This window comes from Fukomys damarensis, unplaced genomic scaffold, assembly GCF_012274545.1.
Source record: "Fukomys damarensis isolate Sample0158 unplaced genomic scaffold, DMR_v1.0_HiC HiC_scaffold_26, whole genome shotgun sequence".
NCBI lineage: Eukaryota > Metazoa > Chordata > Mammalia > Rodentia > Bathyergidae > Fukomys > Fukomys damarensis.
This window is the reverse complement of record NW_022900938.1, coordinates 21389288-21409084: the sequence shown is the minus strand read 5'-3', so window position 1 is coordinate 21409084 and position 19797 is coordinate 21389288. Positions and strand designations below refer to the sequence as shown.

The 19797-nt window shown below is 42.5% G+C and overlaps 1 protein-coding gene across 1 annotated transcript in view; it reads right to left on the bottom strand.

Annotated features, from left to right (window-relative positions):
- Wipf1 (WAS/WASL interacting protein family member 1) overlaps nt 1-19797 on the bottom strand; it is a 77356-nt gene that overhangs the window by 10000 nt on the left and 47559 nt on the right. Inside the window, exons 3-6 of the mRNA XM_010607079.3 lie at nt 11632-11723; nt 8389-8518; nt 2736-2927; nt 5-223 (exon numbers count right to left, since the gene is read on the bottom strand). Coding sequence (XP_010605381.1) covers nt 5-223; nt 2736-2927; nt 8389-8518; nt 11632-11682 — 592 coding nt within the window. The 5' untranslated portion in view covers nt 11683-11723. The remainder of the gene's footprint in view (nt 1-4; nt 224-2735; nt 2928-8388; nt 8519-11631; nt 11724-19797) is intronic.

Below are 19797 nucleotides of genomic sequence, written 5' to 3'. Positions count from 1 at the left end.
CTGGGTCTCGGCGTGTTCGGTACTGGAGGGGGATGGCTCTCGGGCTTTGAGCCCACGTCGGGCCTCGGCGGAGGCATACGGTTCCTGGGAGGCTCCGGGGGGCCGCTGCGGTGGCCCGGAGAAGGGGCAGGAAACCTCCCAGGGCCGCTGGGGGGCGAGAAGGGCTTGGCAGATGCCGATCTTCCTCCTGGTGGTAGAATGGGTGCTCGGCTTCCTCCAGAATCTACAGAACAGGCAGATAGATACCCAGTTAGAACCACTGAAAACCCCGAAGACCTCGCTGGCTTACTGCAAGACCATTCCAGAGTGGTTTAAAACATAGGTTGCTATTATTTATTTAAACCGAATTTTGGGCGGTCTTTCCTAAAGAGGAACAGGCCCCAGCTCTGTTTCCTTTCAAATCCCAGGCTGTACACTCCATCAGCTTTAAAAAGGATTGTGGAGAGAGAGAGAGAGAGAGAGATCTATTGACGTCAAGTGTGGAGAAGCTCCTATTCATTGCGAGAGGGTAGGAGCGAGATGACCCAGGGAGATGGTATTTCTGCTAATGATTTTCACTTACCCCCACCTGCAAATTCTAAATTATTCTGCTGCCTTGAGTGAAAAAATTAGTTATTTCAGATGACTCTTCATATGTACAGGCTTATCTAGTCCCTTTGCAAAGACGTGTCCAAGAATAGGGAGAATTTACTGGGAGAGTTATGACTGCATTAAGAAAGAACTAAGGAAAAAGAAACTTATGGACAAAATTTAATTAAAAGAATCAAGACCGCTGGGGATTTCGCTCAGTGGTTCCGCTGCCTGCGCTGCAAGCACAAGGTCCGAAGTTCCATCCCCATTCCATAAATAAATAAATAAATAAAATAAAAGAAAGAAAAGAAAAAAGAATCAACACCAGTGGAAGGAATTCATTCGCAAAGATGTAGGCAATTATACAACTTTTTTCCTTACTGGGTCAACTTCCAATTCGGTGCTAGCAGGACAGAAGAACCCTGTAGCTGCTTTGGTTGAGACAAATTTGCTTCAACTGCTAGTTAAGGAGAAACTAAAGGAGGAAACAAAAGATACCAACAATCTTCCCCTCTCCTCCAATCTCCTGAAACCCAAGATACATTCTTGAAAAAATGGTTAGCTTTAAAACTCTACCACTTCAGTCATAGGCTAATGAAGGTGTCAAACATTTATCGAACGCCTGCTACTCATCAGCCATTATTCCAGATAAGTGATTCCGAACTGTTTAGAGCTCTCAATGACTACTCAGCCTGCTGAGGCACGTGTGCCATAGGTTCGCCACCCACCTAATACAGGCAGAGGCCTTCTGCAGGACAATCTGTACACCTACTTCGATCCCATCTTTATCTACTATTTTACTTTCTATCTTTTATCATACCTTTTCACCTACCATTAAAGTACTGAATGTATGCATTTGTCAAGCTCCCTCAATCCCTTTGGGTGGGTTTTAAAATAACTAAGCTTAAATTTAAACACAAGTCTGGCAAGATAGGCTCTCTCATGTTATGGGGCCTCTTTCTAGATTTTGACCATCCAGTGTTAAAATAAGTCAGGAACCCTGAGGATTCAGACATTTTATTTTCAGAGGAATGTGAGAATTTCATACTTTTCCATAGGACATTTTTAGAAGATTACAGAAATAAGAATAAAATCTTTGTAACACGAGAAACATTACCACCCCAACAAGTTTCACAGTAAATTTGAACTTCTGCAGTAGCCAAGAGAAGGCCTCGTGTACACTGTTTTTCATGTAGGCATGACCAGGTGCACAGACAATCCTATAGGACTCATTTACATGGCTCCCTGCAGAAAACACAGGTTGAGCATCCCGAAATCTGAAAATCTAAAATGCTCCAAAATCTGAAGCTTTGTGTGCATGTGTGTGTGTTACTAAGATTCAAACTAAGGGCCTTGTGCATGCTAGGCAAGCACACTACTTCTGAGCCAGACCCCAACCCTAAATCTGAAACTTTCTGAATGCTGACAGGGCACCACCAGTGGAAAATTCCATACCATGAAACTCTGTTTCATGCACAAAATTATTAAAGATATTGCATACAATTAGCTTCAGGCTATACATATAAGGTCTATACAAAATATAATGAATTTTGTGATTACAGTTGGGTTCTATTCTAAAGATATCTCAATATGCATATGTAAACATCCAAAATCTGGAATCCAAAATGCTTCTGTTCTCAAGCATTTTGGATAAGGGATTTTCAGCCTTACAATCCCTGGCTCTGAAATATCAAATGTCTCATGCAAAACACCTTTTCAGATTTCCTATTGTGTCAGAAAAGTGGCTCACAAAGTATTTTTGCTAGCTGAGGCAGGCTACCTCACAAAGAACGCTGCACTTGCTAGGCCGCAGGGCAGAGTTCCAGGGTGCCAAGTTCTGTGTGTTCCTTCCTTTTCTTCCTACTCTAGCTCACCCTTTAGAAAAGTACAGGAAAGTACAGGTTACCCCCCAAAACATGGGCAAATATTTTATAGCACTATGGATGATCCTGAATGATAAAAGAAGGAAAGGAAGAAGGAAGGGAGGAAAGGAGAGAGGGAGGGGAAGAAGGGCAGAAGAGAGGAAGAGCAAGCTAAGTAGGTTTTCTTATAAAACAGGAATAGCACCTTAACATGTAAAATTTCTAAAGGGCACAGAGCCCTAGTCGAGCCAAGCTTACAAACACTGCCTCTTCCTTAGTTACTCAGAGGAGGAAACCTGTTACCATTATCTCTATTGGCCGTGGATCTCAGCTTGGGCATTCCAGCCTGGAACAGTCCTCCCAAGCCTGGAGGTCCGCCGCCTCCAAAACTGCCACCACCGCTGCTGCTTCCTCCTCCACCGCTGCCTGCTCCTCCACCAAACCCGCTGCTTCCCCCAAAGCCTCCACCACCACCAGCGCTGGCTCCTTTGGGCTCTGCAAAAGGAAGAAAATATATCTATGAAAATGCCCACCTGAGCACTGCACCAGTCCTTGCCCAAGGAAACCATGAAACAATGATAAGAGAGGGCACAGGCTAAACCTGGGCCTCTGAGGGACAGTTGTGATTTCTCCCCTCAGCTGCAGGATTTTAGGGGTTTGCCTCACCCCTGGGCAGAATAGAGGGGTTTTCTTTCAGCTGCACGTTGAGCCCAGCACAGTAGTGAAAAAAACAGTAAGAGATGACATTCTGTCCTCATACCAGCTTGACTGGCTGTCCTATGTGTTGATATCTATTTGTCCTCTAGCCTAAGATTTAGCAAATAAAAGCATCTACAAAGGAAGGGTCCCAAGGGGGAGAGATGCAATAAAAGTGAGAAAAAAGCAAATAGTAAAAATAAATAAATAAAAGGGGAAATAGTAAAAAGGAAAACTGAAGAAAACAAAGTATCTCACATAGTTTATTCCTTGAAAATATCCAGTATTTTTGTTTGTTTATTTGTTTGTTTTTTGAGACAGGGTCTCACTATGTAGTTGAGACTGACCTGGAATTCACTATGTAGCCCAGGCTGGTCTCGAACTCACAGCGATCCTCCTGCCTCAGCCTCCCAAGTGCTGGGATTACAGGCGTGTACCACCACGCCTGGCATGAAAATATCCAGTATTAAAGTGTATTTTTTCCTGTATTTTTCACTTTATGTTTTTTCTTAAGAACAAATTCATCTGTGCTTGGTGGCACACACATGGAATCCAGTACTCTGGGAGGCCAAAGCAGGAGGAGAACAAGTTTGAGCACAGTCTGGCCAACTTAGTGAGACTGTCTCAAAAAAAAAAAAAAAAGTGTGAAAAAAGCTATGGGTTCAATGCCTAGTACAAAAAAAAGAAAAGAACACAAAAAAAAACCACTAACCTCTTTATTGTTAGCATTTCCCATGTCACTATTCTTTGAACACATGAGATTAAAGGACTACATTATATTTTAAAACATTAATGTATTATAATTTAATTATCCACTCATTTGATGGCCTTTTATGTTGATTTCATTTTTTAATATCATAAAACAGCACAGTAGGCTTTAACAACTTAAAAAGTTTTGGCTAATTAAGAAGGCATAAGATTTTATTTTGCCTTTATTTGCAAAAAATTGTGAAAGATTTTGAAATGGGAAACAAAAAAAGAAAAAGAAAGATTACTGAATATCCTGTCTTGCCTTCTGAGTTATTTCCCACCACCTTTGCACTATTTTGCTTTGTTTTGATCGAGGCAAGTTCTCACTATGTAGGCTAGACTGGCCTTGAACTCGTGATCCTCCTGCCTCAGTCTCCCCAGTGCTGAGCATTAAAGGCATTTGCCACCATGCCCAGCTTGTTTTTGTTTTTCTTTTGTTTTTGAGACAGTGTCATGCTCTGTTGCCCAGGTGGTCTTTGAACTCACAATCCTCCTGTCTCAGCCCCTAAGTGCTGGGATTACAGGTGTGCCACCACACCCAGCTGAGCTATTTTATAACTCTTTACATTGTAGAAAACTGCTGGTAATGCAAATTATATTTGTCTAAAGAAATGCAAATTACTTTGTTCAGTTCAATGGAATTGATTACTGACCTGTTTTGCACCTAATTATAAGTTTGTTTCAGTACTTACATGTGTGATACTTTGTACTGTATTTTTCTTTGAACTAATAACATCATATTGGTTTCTTCATTAGTTAATGAGTTAAGTAGAATGCTAACATTCATTTTATATTTCCATGAGAGCCACGATTATACCCTCTTTAAAAATTAATCACCTAATTATTCATGCATGTATGTGTTATGACTTATAGCTAGGCGTCCCCCCTAACCCTCATGCACTTATAGTTGGAGATGTGGGGAGGTGAATGGATCGTGGGTGTGTGATACTGGATTAGTTTACTGATAGGTTTACAGCTGGGTGTGATGCTGGGAGGTTGGGAGGCAAGCCTGTTGGGAAGAGATGGGTAGCAGTAGGTGTGGCCCTCCCTCCCTCCTCTTCCTCTGATGGCTCTCTGGTTCCTGACTGCCATGTCATAAGGGGTTTCTCCTCTGTGATGTCCATCCGCCATGCCACCCTGCCTTGGAGCCAGCCAACTATGGATTGGAGCCTCTATAAACTGTGAGCCAAATAAACCTCTCCTCCTTTAACTTGTGGGTGTCCAGTATTTTGTCCCCTCAATGAGAAAGTAACCAAGACTGTATGTATGTTTATATTTATGAGGTTAAATACTGTTTAAAGTCCTACCCCTCTAAAACCAGATTCAGTCTTTGTTCAATAAATCATATGCATAAATTAATCTGGGAGAACTGTATGTCTACATTTCACATTTAGAAATGTATACTGTCCTATCTAGTCACATCTTTTGAATTTTTTAAAAAGTTTTTGAACTATGAATACATTTTTGTTTGTTAAAATTGTAAAAGAGTTATTTTCCTGTTATATTTTATAACTGGTTGTTATTGGCACAGGAAATTCCATTTGATAACTAGTAAGCCACTCTGCTGTATATTCTGAGTTAAAATTTACAAAAAATTTATGCCCTTGCATTTTCTGGTACACAAATGGTTTGCAAATCGTAATGCCATTGAATCCCTCTTCTAAGAGGTGTGTATCTTTTATTATACACAGATAATTACTTTGATGGATGGACTTCCATAACAACATGAATTATTAATGGTGCTAAAGCTGTGTTCTGATTTTAGTAAGACTGCCTCTAATACTATTGGTTTGAAATAGGCTTTTAAAAAATATTTACATTCAAAAAGGATCCTTCTATTTTAGATTTTTATGACTTTCTTATAGCATGGAATTTTATCAAATGCTGACTTAATATATACTAATTTGATTATGTAGTTTTTTTCTTTTTTGATAAGATGGATACATTTTAAATCTAGTATTAAAAATAGGATAAGTTGGGGGCTGGGGATTTAGCTCAGCCGTTCGGTGGCCTGCTTTACAAGTGCAATGACCTGAGTTCAATCCCTGGTACAAAAAAAAAAAAAGGATAAATCGGGCCAGGGATTTAGCTCAGTGGTGCCAACGCCTGCCTCACAAGTGCAAGGTTCCGAGTTTGATCCATGGTACCAAAAAAAAAAGATAAATCTTGGGCTTAGTGAATTATCTTTATAACATGATTAGGTTTCTGTTTTTTTAATGTGGTATTCTCTCATCCATGATCATAAGTTATCTGAGGTAGGTTTCCTAATTTTGGAACTACTGTACTCACATTTAGTTTTAGATAATTCCCTGTTGTTGGTGGCTATCCTGTTCTTTATAGAAGGCTTACTAAGGTTTAGTGCATCTCTGTCTTCTGCCCACTAGGTGTCCCTTACTCCTACCAAAGTTGTAAGAACTGCAGAAGTCTTCAGGACTAGGGATGCAGCAAGGGCAGAGTACTTGCCTTCATCCCCAGCACTTCAAACAAACAAAAACACATACACAAAAACATGGAAAAATGTCTTCAGACATTGTCACGTCTCATGGGAGATGAAAATCACCATAAAAAACACTTATGAACAACATTCTCTTTTTAGTGTGCTGTTTTTGCCAAATTTTGATATTAGGATAATGACAGTTTCTTATACCTAACAGTTTTTCATCTCTTCCTGTTTGGGAATAATTTATACAACATTTGAATTAGTTGGTATTTTGTTATAGGAACAGAAAATAGAATAATACAAAAAGCTGAAATTAAGGATAGCTAACTATCCCCAGGTAATTTTGTATAAACTGTAGGACTGCAGGACAGGGCTGAATTTAAGAGCTGTCATGCATAATCATGGGCAACATTTTAATATAGAGCCCACAGGGGTTCACATGCAATCAAAGACAATGCCATGGACAAACGCTGCCACCTGCAAAGAGCTTGTGACAACAGGAAAGCTGTCCAGTGAAGTGCCCGGGCCACAAGGACACACACTGGGTTCATCTTGTACATCCTGCTTCCACTGAGTGAAGCTTTCTTTTGAAACAGGGTTTCCAGGGTCTTGCTAAGTTGCACAGGCTGGGCCTGAATGTAACAATTCTCTTGCCTGAGCCTCCCAAGTAGCAGGGATTACAGGCATGTGCCAGCATGCCTGGCAGAAGCAGTATACTCTTAAATATCACTGAACAGCTAGAGGGAAGGACTAACACTGTTTCCTTATAACAGGAGAAGTGGACCTTCAAGAATACACTGAGTTCCACTGGACTGAGGAATAGGCCCAGAATGTTGTTTCCTTCAACATTGGTAGGGAATCTGCACTTCCTCTCCAGGGCAGCAGGCTCCTTTCATAGTGGAGAGAGCTGCTAGCCTCTTAACCCCACACTCAGACGGCTGTTGGACCACAGCTTGCCAAATATAACTGACTGCGCTGGGTCCATCCCAGGGAAAATCCTGTGACACTGATGGGTGTTCTGACCCAGAGGTTACACTGTTTCAAATCAAGAGTCAAAAAACCTCCAGTTCCCTTTTTTTTGAGGAGTGGTATGCTCTCATTTGCACCACCTTGCCTGGTAGCAGAGCGGTGTTCAAAGACCTTATTTTAATCTTCCTCTTTTTCATTTCCTTCCCACACCCCTCTAACTCTGATCCTTCTTCTTCTCTGCTCATAGGCATTTTTCCCAGTGATGGCCAAGCACTACTAATCTACTTTGCTAAAATCCTGCATCTTTATTCACTCATCTACAAAACTCCACGTGGTGATTTGTGGAAGGTCAGTGCATTTTCTGAGTCCAAGCAAGGTCTAGTAATATCTGGTGGGCAATGGAAAGGTCTAAGAATGTGAAAGGCCTGATTATTAATGATCAGTGGATTCCAGTCATGGATAATTCTTTATCCTGTCAAAAATGCTAATAAGTAGCCCTGTGTTGTGGGCATTAGTTATACATACCCTGCCTTGTACAAAGTTATCTCAGGTTCAGATGGGTTGATAAATGATCTCGTTTCCACTCTCTCCAAATTCCTGCTAATCACATCTTACACCTGAATTATACTGTCAGACAACAAAGCACTTTTGAACAAGCTCATTTGAAGCTCAAAACAAACTTATGATGCCAGCAGAACAGGTATCCATCTCCGCTTCACAAATGAAGACAAGGGGACTTGGAGATGGCACACAATGGATGTGCCCACATCCTCTGACCCCACGGCTAGGGCACTTTCCATATTTCATGGCCATCTCCTCATCTGTGGTGCCAGAGCACTGGGTTAAACTACAGAAAAGTGTTGTGAGTAATTCAGAGAATTGCTGCTGTGTATGTTTTGGACAAAGAATTACTATACTGGCTTCCTGCTGCATTAGAGCGGAACCCAAGTCAAAGCTGTGGCCTATAGTGAGTGGTACAATCCCTTATTTTGCTAGCTTTGCAGCTGTTGTTAAACAAAAAAAAATTTTTTGAAGGAGGGGTAGAGTTGATTGTTAGGCCATAAACCATCTTGCCTCCTGGGAAATAGCTTTTTCACTTACTGTCCAATACTGGTGCACTTCTGTCATTGGTGACTGTCTTCTTCAGTTTCTTCCCTTTGCTGATGTCAGACAGAAGAGCATTTCTCCCAGCCTGCTCTGACTTATTCAAGGTAGGCTTCTCTGTATTGGCCTGCAAGGAAACCACACAAATCAGCTCCTGGATTAAAATCATGCATTACACTACTCAGCTGGATAGGCAGGGACTGGAAGTATGCTATTTAGGATCTTAGTGATAGGCTATAAACCCTCCACAAGTTTTGGACCCCGTGTTATTCTTTTTATGACCTAGACATTTGAGAGCAGATGCAGCAGTAAATTGCATTCATTTTCAAGGCATGGAGCTGGCTTCTGCTAAATACCTGAAAATTGGGACCACCATCTGCCTGTAACTAGCAGAGCCAGGTGAGGGTCGATGGCTACACCCAACAAGGGAACCTGCAGTTTCAGGGTTCTGCAGGACGCTTTAGGTTTCATTCTCCAGGGTATGATCTGAAGATGGGATCCCTTTCCCATCTTGTAGGACTAACCTGGTACAAGGTAGAAATGGTCTCTAATAAATAAAAGTGGGTTTAATAACACCGAAATTTCAGAAAACAATTTCCTCTTAATACCATCACAAAGATGCTTAATATTTAAGTGAGATTTATAGAGGTATAATTTACATATGGTGAAATAATCTTTTTAGTTTACCGTTCTGTGAGTTTTGACAAACATATACAGTTTAATGAGCATACCACAATAAAAATACAGAACATTTTCCTTATTCTCAAAAGTCCCCTGGCATCCCCTTGGCTTGTTCTGATGTTTAATCCATTTGAAAATATAGCTCAGAGAACTTGAAGAGTGGACAAAGGTATTGCTTTACAATGTTTGCATATGTTCCTATATTTCTAGAGTTCCTGAACATCAGTCTTGTTTCTTCAGGGTCATTTAGGAGCAGAGACAGTAAGAGCCCAGCATGTGGACATGGAGGTACGCACTGCCTGTTTGTCACACTTGGAAACTGCCTTGGGCTCCTCTGGCCCTGGAGGACCTGAAAGTCTTCCTAGGCTGCCCCAGCCCTCCTGGATGGAATGTGCTTTCATGTGGGCCAGTGAGGACCACAAGAGGGAAAGCTGGAGAATGGCGCGACTTGCCATCTCACACACCCTCCCTTTAGCAGAACTAGAGAGCACAGAAAATCCCTGAAGTAGGCTACATGGAATCACTGTGTGTTAAGTTGGACGTGTCTTGAAATAATTAAATTATAAAAGATGACTTGCTCGTGGTAGTAATAATTAGCTTTTACACTGGGCCAGGCACTGTTTTCAGCATCTTATATGTATTATTTCAATTAGTCCTCATCAACTGTGAGTTGTTTTCGTTTCACAGACAAGAAAACTGAGGCATAGAAAGATTTTATCTTTGCTCCATCACCAGACAGTAAAAGGAGGAGCTAGGATTCAAACACTGACAGTCTGACTCCAGGGCCTTCCCTATGATGGGACAGAGTGGGCTGGAAATGCCTGTTCTCCAGCAGCCCTCAGCGTGCCCCAGACAGCCTGCTTAGAGCTTCTCAGGTGGCCTTTCAGAAGTGCCCTGCACTTACAGCTTGCATGTGCTAGTGGATTATTCTCTGTTGCTCTGAACTTTTGTTTTTCTAGTTAACAGCATACCCTGGACATCCAGGAAAGAGCTTTAAAAATTACCTTGTCTTCATTTTAAGAATGAAAATGAACTCAGGCCTAGGAAGGTTAAATGAAATGCCAAATTGGATCTCTAACAATTTGGGATCACCAACATTCGATGGCTTCCTGTTTGGCTTCAAAATTTATTCTGACACTTGACTTCCGTGGTGTTAGCCAGTCTCATGTGGCAGATCAGAGCTCTTAACAATGTCACATGATGACCAGAGACCCTCCTTTCCTTTTCTTCCTCTCTTTATCCTATTTCTATAGGATCTTGCTTTGAGTTAGATAACAACGGATAGAAATTAGTTGATAGGATAAACAAGGGCCCCTCAAACTTTCATCATTCTCGTGCAGTCTTCTCATGACACCTGTTAATATTTAATATCTTTATCACACCAATATAGTAAGTAATATATTGAGTATTCAATATTGAACACAATTTGGATACTATTTGTCAATGAATATATTAAATTATCACTGTTAAACCCTGAATTTGATGTGCCAATCATAATTTTAGAACATATATTAAAATAAATACATAAGCATTAAAATTCAAAAAATTAATCCATTACTATCAAGCAGTGATATACAACTCACATTTTGGGAGACATAGAAACCAATCTTGCTATGTCAGCCAGATCAGAACCCCACAGATTTATCTATGCAAAAGACCAGTTTTTAAAAACTTTTTAAAAAAATCCAGAATAGACTTTGTAAAATAACAATGAATTTGTGTAATATAAAAGGGCTAGGGATATAGATTAGTGGTAAAGCCTTTGTCCTGATGCAATGCCTACTGTGACAAAATGAATGGGTAACAGTGACTGTCTCGCCAAGCCTCAGCTTCCCTATATGAAAATGAAGGGAGCACCAGTGTGAGGCTCCTCAGTTAGTGCAGATGCACGAAGGGAGGCCCCGATAGTGGAGTGTGTCCTGGAGCCGTTTCATAGCACTGTGTGGCTCCCCAGAACAGGCTGTACTAATTTTCCCACGGGCCTCTAGAGGACCAGGGTTAACTCCAGTGAAGAAATTCCCTCAGGAAGCAAACATTGAAATGAAAGGACAGGCTAAAAGGGGATGTGAGTTTAGGTGGGACAGGTGGGGGTGGGGTTGACAGTTCAAAAACAGTGGAAAGAAAGGGGAGAAGGCAGAGAAAAAGGGAGCAGAACGGATGACACACACTGGACGCACCACACACAGAGACCTGGGTTTCCGGTCTGTCTACCCAGGAGTGAAAGGCTGGATGCTGAGTAGGCTGCACGCTGGCCTTAGAACGGCTCCTGCAAATCCTTGTCCTGGGCCACCATGTTTCCCTGGACGGGCACATCAAAGGAAACCTAAGGATCCCCATTCCATGCTCACACTGTATGTGGCAGCAGTCATTAACCAAACAAACCCTTCATGGTGTTTAGATTTCCGAGGTCTCAGGTTGGCTTATGCTGCCCTGGCAAAGCCTGCTCTATCACACCCAGGCCAGAATGCATACTTGCTCAAAATGCACACCCGTGTGCCAGATTTTGACTTCTTTTGGCTTGCAATAGGCATGGAAAGTGAATGGAGAGGAGACACTCACCAGCGCAAATGTGGGTGGCGGTGGGGGCGCCGGTGGTGGGGGGACCGGCATCTCCGACAACGGTTAGCCTTTCAACAGTCTTGGTGATAAATCTGTAAGACAAAACAACCATCTCAGTCACTTTCTCACTGCTGCGATTCAATACCCAACACAAACAAATGAAAAGAGGAGAGGTTTATTTTGGCTTTTTTTTTTTAGAAGTTTCAGTCCATAGTTGGCTGGCTCCTGGGCAGAAGCAGAATGGGGAAGGACCTGCTGCTCCCCTTCTTGCAGCTGGTCTGTGCCCCAGTGACCCACCTCTTCTGACCAGACCCCCCCGCTTCTAACAGCAAGTTAGCTTCAGCACCACCATAATCCAGGCTTCTTCTAAAAGCCCCATCTATGAACACATGAAGCTCTTGGTCGGCGGGGGGATCTAATTTTTTTTTTTGCAGTACCAGGGATCAAACTCAGGACCTTGTGCTTATGAGGCAGGTGTGGTGCCACTGAGTTAAATCCCCAGTCTGGGACATCTAGATTTAAACCATAACACTCTGTCCCTGACTCCCAAGACACACACACATCTCCTTATGCAAACTGTATTTAACAATTGCCAGTCTTAACAGTTCCAGTCCTTCTGGAAAGTCCACGTCCAAAGTTTCCTTGAGACTTAATCCAAACTCTTAGCTGTTAGCCCCTATAAAAATAAAAAAGAAGATAAATACTGCTGACGTACAATGGCACAGGGTAGATTCCTATTCCAAAAAGGAGGAACGGGATGAAAGCAAAACTGAAACCCAGCAGGTCAAACATTAAATCCTGTAAGTCAGCGTCCAGCACTGTGGGAAGTTATGGTGAGATAAGAACTCCAAAGGACTTGGGCAGCCCTGCTGCAGCATGGCTGGCTCAGCTACCACGGCCTTTCTCTGGCTCACGGCCTGCTGCTTTCCGCAGCCGATGTTCCACATGCCTGGTATCTTCACCTTTGTTATGATTTCAACTTTAAAGAGATGAATTGCCCTTCTCTTCCTCACTTGGAGGAAACTGTTCTGTCTGAAAGGTCCCTAGCAAGGGGTGCTCTGAGGCAAGGTGTTTGAAGAGACTAGTAGCTAAACTCAGGGTTCAGTTCCACCCCCATCACAGCAGAATGAGATGGCCCTGGGCCTAAGTCCTGGTAAGTAGAGGATTTTCATGAAAGTACTAGAAGTGTATCTTAGCCGAGTCTGATGGAAAACAAATGCTCTTCTAGTGGTTCTTCCTTTTCACTCATCCCCAAGACAAAATCCTTTCTTCCTCTGCCACCCCTCAGCACCCTGAGCTAGTTTCACTAAAATCTGAGACACGCTGTTGTAGAGTTTAAGCTTTGAACCAGAGGGAAGCCAGAGACACTGGCCATTGAGTGACATAATTTCTATGAAACACGTGTCCCAAAGCTCAAACAGCAAAAGTATTTTTCTTTTATTCTCAATAGCCCCCTAATTGCAAACAACAACTTTTTAGAACTTAAAATATTCAGCTCAGCCACCGAAAGTTAAGGTGGAAAATGTACGCCTTGAAATAAGTACTTTCTATTGAAATAATGCTGGGTGGCTTGCTTACTGTGAGCAGAAATGAAAGGGAAAAGCTAAAATGACATTGCTGAACTTGTCACAGCTGTTGGAAAAGAAGAATTAAGACAGTTGGAAACAGTTCCTTTCCAAAGTGGGCTGTCTGGGGGGGAGAAAAAGAATTTAAAAATGTTCCACCACTGCAACAACAGCTATCACTTCCAGAGAATCACTGGACCCCGGCACATTACTCGTGTTGTCACTGATTCCTGCAACACTCAGGCTAGCACGAGTGTGCTAGGATGGTGAGCCCTGGAGAGAGTGAGTCACGCAACAACAGGGCAATGGCAATTGCCTTGAATCATGTGCTCTTGGTCTCTGCTCTTCCACTGGATGACAACGCCTTACTCTCTGCTCTTTTAAGCATTTTCAGGGAGGCTAACTAGTGCTGCTAACTAGACTGAACTCTTTTTGTGTAAAACACTGTTTTAGACCAAGTTTCACTTCAAATGTGTCATTTAAATTGGTCTTTCCTGCATGTCACCAGTCCTTCCCCCATGGGGCCAACTGAGCACTGTGAGGGGGCTTGGGTGCCCCCTGTGAAGAGGACTTGCCAGCTGCAGAAGGCCCTTCTTAGGCCTTGGAGCTGGACGTCTCCCAGGACCAGGAGGAAGGGCAGGGCTCAGAAGCCAAATGCAAGTCCAACTGTGAGAGAGGCTGGAGCCAAGTCAAAGGTACTAACTGAACTGCAGAGGGTGGCTTATCAAGGCAGGGATAGCCTGGTCCGCCCGGCAGGCCCGACAGGTGGGCTCCGTGGCAGTTCCTCCATGTGTCTGGTGGATGCGATGTTCCTCAAGACTCTAATCTAGCCTGTTTGCTTCCACATTCACCAACCAACCTTCTGTCATCTGCTATCTCTGCACCTGGGAAGGAGTGGATTCTGGTCAGCTAACAGGAATACCCTGTGGACTTGGTTCTCATGAGTCAGTCATTGGTCCCAAAGATAAAACTTAACTTCTCTTGCCCTACACGTCTCAGGGGCCACAAAGAAAAGGGGGACCCTTTCAGGAAACTGCGCCCTACAAGGCCTTTTTAATTATTCTACAGTTCTCTGCTGTTGATGTTTTAGTACTGTCTGTGCCCTGCCTGGCTTATAAACAAACGTCTGGACCACAACTCAAGGGGGAACTGTGCTGACTGTGGGATCCAGATGTCTAGTGAGGGAGAAACAGCAATGGTCCTGGCTGGGGCCAGAACTGGTCCCAAGGTCACGGCCAGCACAGAAACAAGCAGGAAAAAACAAGGCCAGGAAAAAGAAGCTATCAAAGGCTTCAGGTCTTGAGAGAAGTAGGGATTTCCACTCTGGGCCAAATTAGATAAACAGGGAGAGGATCTGTGGGTGAGCGCCCTCACTTTCCAAATGCCACACAGAAGTAAGCTTTCTTCTTTTCTCTCCACTTGAGGATGAATGTTGTCACCTTCCCTGCCCATCTTCCACTGCCCTCCGGATGAATGATTTCTATGCCCTCCATGCTACAAGGCTGCCTTGTACCCCTTGCTCCTTCCTGGCCGAACTGCTGGGCATGGCCTGGACTTCTCCAGGCTGGACCTGGGGGGAAGTGTGTGGGCAACTCCAGACTGCCACCTTGCTCCCACACAGACGCAAGGAAATCTACTGCCATCCCCACTTCTTGGCTCTTTCTACTGGACTATGCACCCTACCAATTCCACAGTACCTGGCAAAAAGCAAATTTCTTACCAAATATGTGTGTAGTGAGAATCAGCGACCACATCAACAGGCAGAGTGCCTGACCCTGGAATGGCTCTTAGCATCCCTCCTTGTGCACTATGAGGTTTAGGCAAAGAATTATCATCACACCAGTGTTAAGTACTGGGACTTGTTTTTCTAGTAGTCCTAGATTTCCCCAAGCAAAACCCCAAGGTCTAGGGAGAGTAGCAATTGCCCTTCTCTCAGAGTTAATAGCCCCACTTAGAACCAGAGGGGGGCCTCTTGGCACCAGATCACAGACCCTAACAGACCAGGCATTCTTGCCTGGATCCTCACACCCAGTGTCTATGGATAGAATCAGGGTCTTGTGAACTTGGATGAAGAAAGTACATATTATTTAGCGTTTCCTTTCTATTTCAAATGTAGACCATCAATCAGTTCTAAGCTGTCTTTGCCAACAGTCTTTCACAAGAGACTTTCCCATCATCTTACAATTGTTGCAGATGTCCTTTGAAATTCTGCTACTAGATCATGTAGCTTCAACTATTAATGAAGTATATATTTCAATGTAATTAGTTCCCTTGGAATTCCTCTGTATTGTATTTTATACACTTAAAAACAGTTGCAGAAGGAGTCCTTTGGATTTCCCCAGATACCAGGGTGGTTTGGGGAATGAAAAAGTGAAAACATGAGACCTGGGTCAGGAGAATTTAGTTCTGAATCTTTGCTCTGATGGCCTGAGAATTTAACCTCTCGGAGCTTCCCCTTCCCATCTGTTACAAGCCCTTCGTGGATGGGCCTCGGATCTGTCCCCAAGGATGAGGACTAGTCCTGCTGGCACACACACTGCTGAGTACCTGGCATACCAGGTACTGGGGCTGAGCAGAGGGGCCGGCTTTGCCCTGTGGCTTGGGGTACAGCTGTGTGGGGTGGGAATGAGGTGGTCCAGTCACTGGGCCCTGAGAGAGAGGTGCATTTGAAGGCAGCTGTCCTTGGGCCAAGAGGGGCCTTGAACAAGGGAAAGGCCCAGGGTGGTGGGGTGCAAAGTATAGCCTGTTATTTCCTGCATCAGAATCCACTCTGCTGTCCGCTCTCACCCCTGCAGGCTCCTTACAACTGGACATATACATTTGCAGAGCCCTGCCCTCCTGCCAAGCCCAGCACTGCACTTGTAGGGACACACACTTAGAAGATTAATTTCTCTGCATGAGTTATTTCAGGGTTTAAATAACTTTCATCATGGAGCGGGGCATAGTTTTTTAAACTTTCACCTGGTATGCAGAGAAAACCCTAGGGATGGAAAAGGGCTTTATTTTCACACAGTGCTAGGGGATTGAACTGTGACCCTGCAAATTCCCATGCTGAAGCCCCAAACTCAGAATGTGGCAGTTTGGAGACAGGGCCTTAATAAGGTGACTGAGTTAAAAAAAAAAAAAAAAAAAAAAAAAAAAAATTCTGGTGGAGCCTCCAGTATAGCTGGCATCCTTATAAGAGGAAGAGACATCAGGGATGAATGTGCAGAGGAAAGACATTTGCAGACACAGTAAGACAATGTCACCTGCAAGCCAAGGGGAGACCTGGGAAGAGAACAAACCCACTGCCACCTTGATTTTGAATTTTTATTATTTGTCCTATTTGGCCATGAAGTCTGTGGGATTTTGTTAGGGCAGCCGTAGAAATTAATACACACAGTTTTAACAATAAACATTTGCTTACTGTCTATCATGGAAATAGGATAATGGCTTCTGAACAAAGTATCTGTCAAATAGTTGATTCCCCACCCAAGATAGCTGGACTGTCACACATTAAGTAGTAAAAAATCAGCCTGAACCTTGATATATGAGTGACTGTCAAAGCTTTATTTAATAATTAAATAAATTATCAAGAAATTATCAGATTTTAGGTGAAAAACTGTTAAGAGGAGAGGAAGGTCCTGCCAATAAATCTTATATAAAGGAGTTACCTCTATGAGTTGAGGAAATAGAGCACAATATTTTGCATAAATGACTTGAAAACTTCAGCTATTGGTTCTTCTTTGTTGTGTGTGCGTACACCCCTCCCACATACACAGAGTGTACATCAATATAGAAATTCTAAGATGTCCTAGTTCCATGAAAGAAACAACTGGCATCACTAGTTTTACTATAACACTATTAGCAGCATCACAGCTTAATATGTTAGACATCACTCACTGATTCCAAACCAACAAGGGCAGTGATGGTGAACCTTTTGGAGCTGTCAATGAATGATACTAACAGCCCTTGGCGGCACCCACCTCTGAATGAGGGGATCATAGAGCCTGGACCCACTTGCTAACTATGAAATGTTAGTTACTAGAAACACCTTGTGAGAAGAGGACTGGTAACCCTGCCCCCAGAGAGGACATATTCTCCCTAACCATGTGGATGGGAGGCTCAACCATAGCCCACAGTTAGTCTAGACTGACCCCAGGAAGCTCAGGCTTCCATATGCTAGGAAAGCAGAACTAACTCTAAATGTACAATGACCGATCTCCTCAGAACCAAGAGAATTGTTAGTTATTTAAATAAAGTGCTAGGGAAGGGTAGAGGGGGTAAAGGGAGGGCAGAGGTATGGGGGAAATAAAATAAGAACCAAGATTTATCATGTAAAGGTACAAAATCCCAACGATGAATGTAACTGTACTGTGTACCGAAGAAGTACCAATAAACTTAATGAAAGAAAAAAAAATAAAGTGCTTCTTGTTTTCATAGGCACTTTATATTCATTTTAGAGCTAAATGGAGAATGACTTGAAGAGGGAAGAGATTTCCAATAGCTCCCGATAGAAAGGGGGCCTCGGAGGGCGGGATGCTATCCCTGGGGTGGTGGGATTCTATTAGTGTACACAAGACTCAGCTTTATTAAGGTATGTTTTATCATGACTCTGGATTATTTGAAATGTAAAGCATTTTATTCTACAAACCTTGCCAAAAGTCACCCCTTCAAGAATACGGTCTTACTTAATATGGATGGGGTAGAAGCTCCCCACAAAAGGTTAACTCCGTAGAGGGGTATTTCATCTGTCCTGTGTGACGGGGGATGGGAGAGGGTGTCACAGAAATTATGCAGTGGGACAGAGCTAAAGGTCCAGTGCTCTCTTGCCCTCACTGTTTTCTATCCCTTGTTTTATTTTTATTTGCACTCATTCATATTTTACTCTATAATGCAGTCCTCTAGCTTATAAATAACATACACACGTCCCCCACACCCTTTGTTGTTCACTTCCCCCATGTACACATTTGTTTGACCAAATGATAGTAACAGAAATAAATTTATAATATGGGTTGCTCAACAGTGTTTTAATAAATTCATAATGAGTTATTACAACCATAAAAAACAATTGCAATGGCATTCGTTACAAAGACAATGAATCCACTGCAAAAATAAAATCATTTAGCAAACTCAAGTTGCTGCTAAACTCTTGAATTTTAAAAAAATCGCATAATTTGGGATTCCTACTCAAAATTATTCTTGATTCTATTCTTTAAAGACTACAGGATGCAAATCTAAGTTGGATATCTTTAAGATCTGAAAGCCATTAGAACTAATTAAGACGAATTTGGCTTTGTTCTTCAACTTCCTGTAAAAATACTCAACAGGAAAATTGATGCTCACAGTAAACCACAGCCATCCTGTTTCTTTAACACGATCTCTTCACAGCCATACTTGCCAGTAGTTTCTATTTTATGAGAGTCACTGCAACACCCTTCATCACCACCAAGGAAGCATATCTTGCTTGGCCATTTAGAAACTTTTAATACCTCTGCAGAAAAGTTTGTTGCTGTTGTTGCTCTTCCTTTCCTCAATTTGTTTTTTTTTTTTTCTTTTTATTGAGTTTATTGGTACAATCTAGGTATACAGTTCAGTTACATTCATTACTGGGATCCTGCACCTTTACATGACAGGTCTTGGTTCTCATTTTTTCCCCTTGTCCCTGCCCTCCCCTCACCCCTCCTCACCTCCCCATTTACAAACACTTTATTTCCATTTTTTAATTTTCCTTTCCTCAATTTGAAGGCCCCTGCGCAGAGCAATGAAGCAATCCAAACAATAAAGAAACAAAAGGCAGCTAGACCCAAGAGGAAGCAGAAGGCAGAGAGGAGAAGCTGCTTTCCTTTATAAGCAAATCAACAACCTCCTTACTGATCATTGTTGCTCTCCATGTACACTACACATGGAACCCAGGCCAGCTGTGCACAGAGTCCCTCATTTTTCAAAATATACTTGCTCTTTTCTTGGTTGATCATCATTTAAAACAACAGCTTAAGTGTCTTCTCACTGGTAATGGCTTATGTCCCTGCTGACTTACAGTCGCTGTCTTTGATACTCCAGACGTGCTCCTTTTAGAGCTCTTTTATTAGAGTTGATTTATTTAGGAGGAGAGTAGAAAAGGCATTTTTCAAAGAAAAAAAAAATTTTTTTTTTCATTTGCAGTACTGGGGATTGAAGTTAGGGCCTTCACACTGAGCTACTTCCCCAGCCTCCCTCCTCCCTTTTTAAACAAAAAATCTGAGACAGGATTTTGCTCAGTCGCTAAATTGCCCACGCTGGGCTCCAACTTGCAAACCTCTTCCCAGAGTGCTGGGATTATCGATGTGTGCCACCATGCCTGGCTTTATCAAAGAAGATATTCTGAAGCACCTATAATGTCAGAGGATTGGCCAAATTGAACACAAACTCCCAATTTTCATCTAAGAGTAACTGCAAGAGAAATAAGTTACTATGAAGTATTTTTAATTCACTATGATGTATATTTAAAATTTAATACCAATTTATAGCTATCCAAGACCCTTTGGTAGTGAGAAAATGAAGTTTAGCTGAGAGACTCACCTACCTGTCGTTAAACTAAGGGGCAGGAAAAGGAAACTTTTTTTTTTTTTTTTTTTTTTTG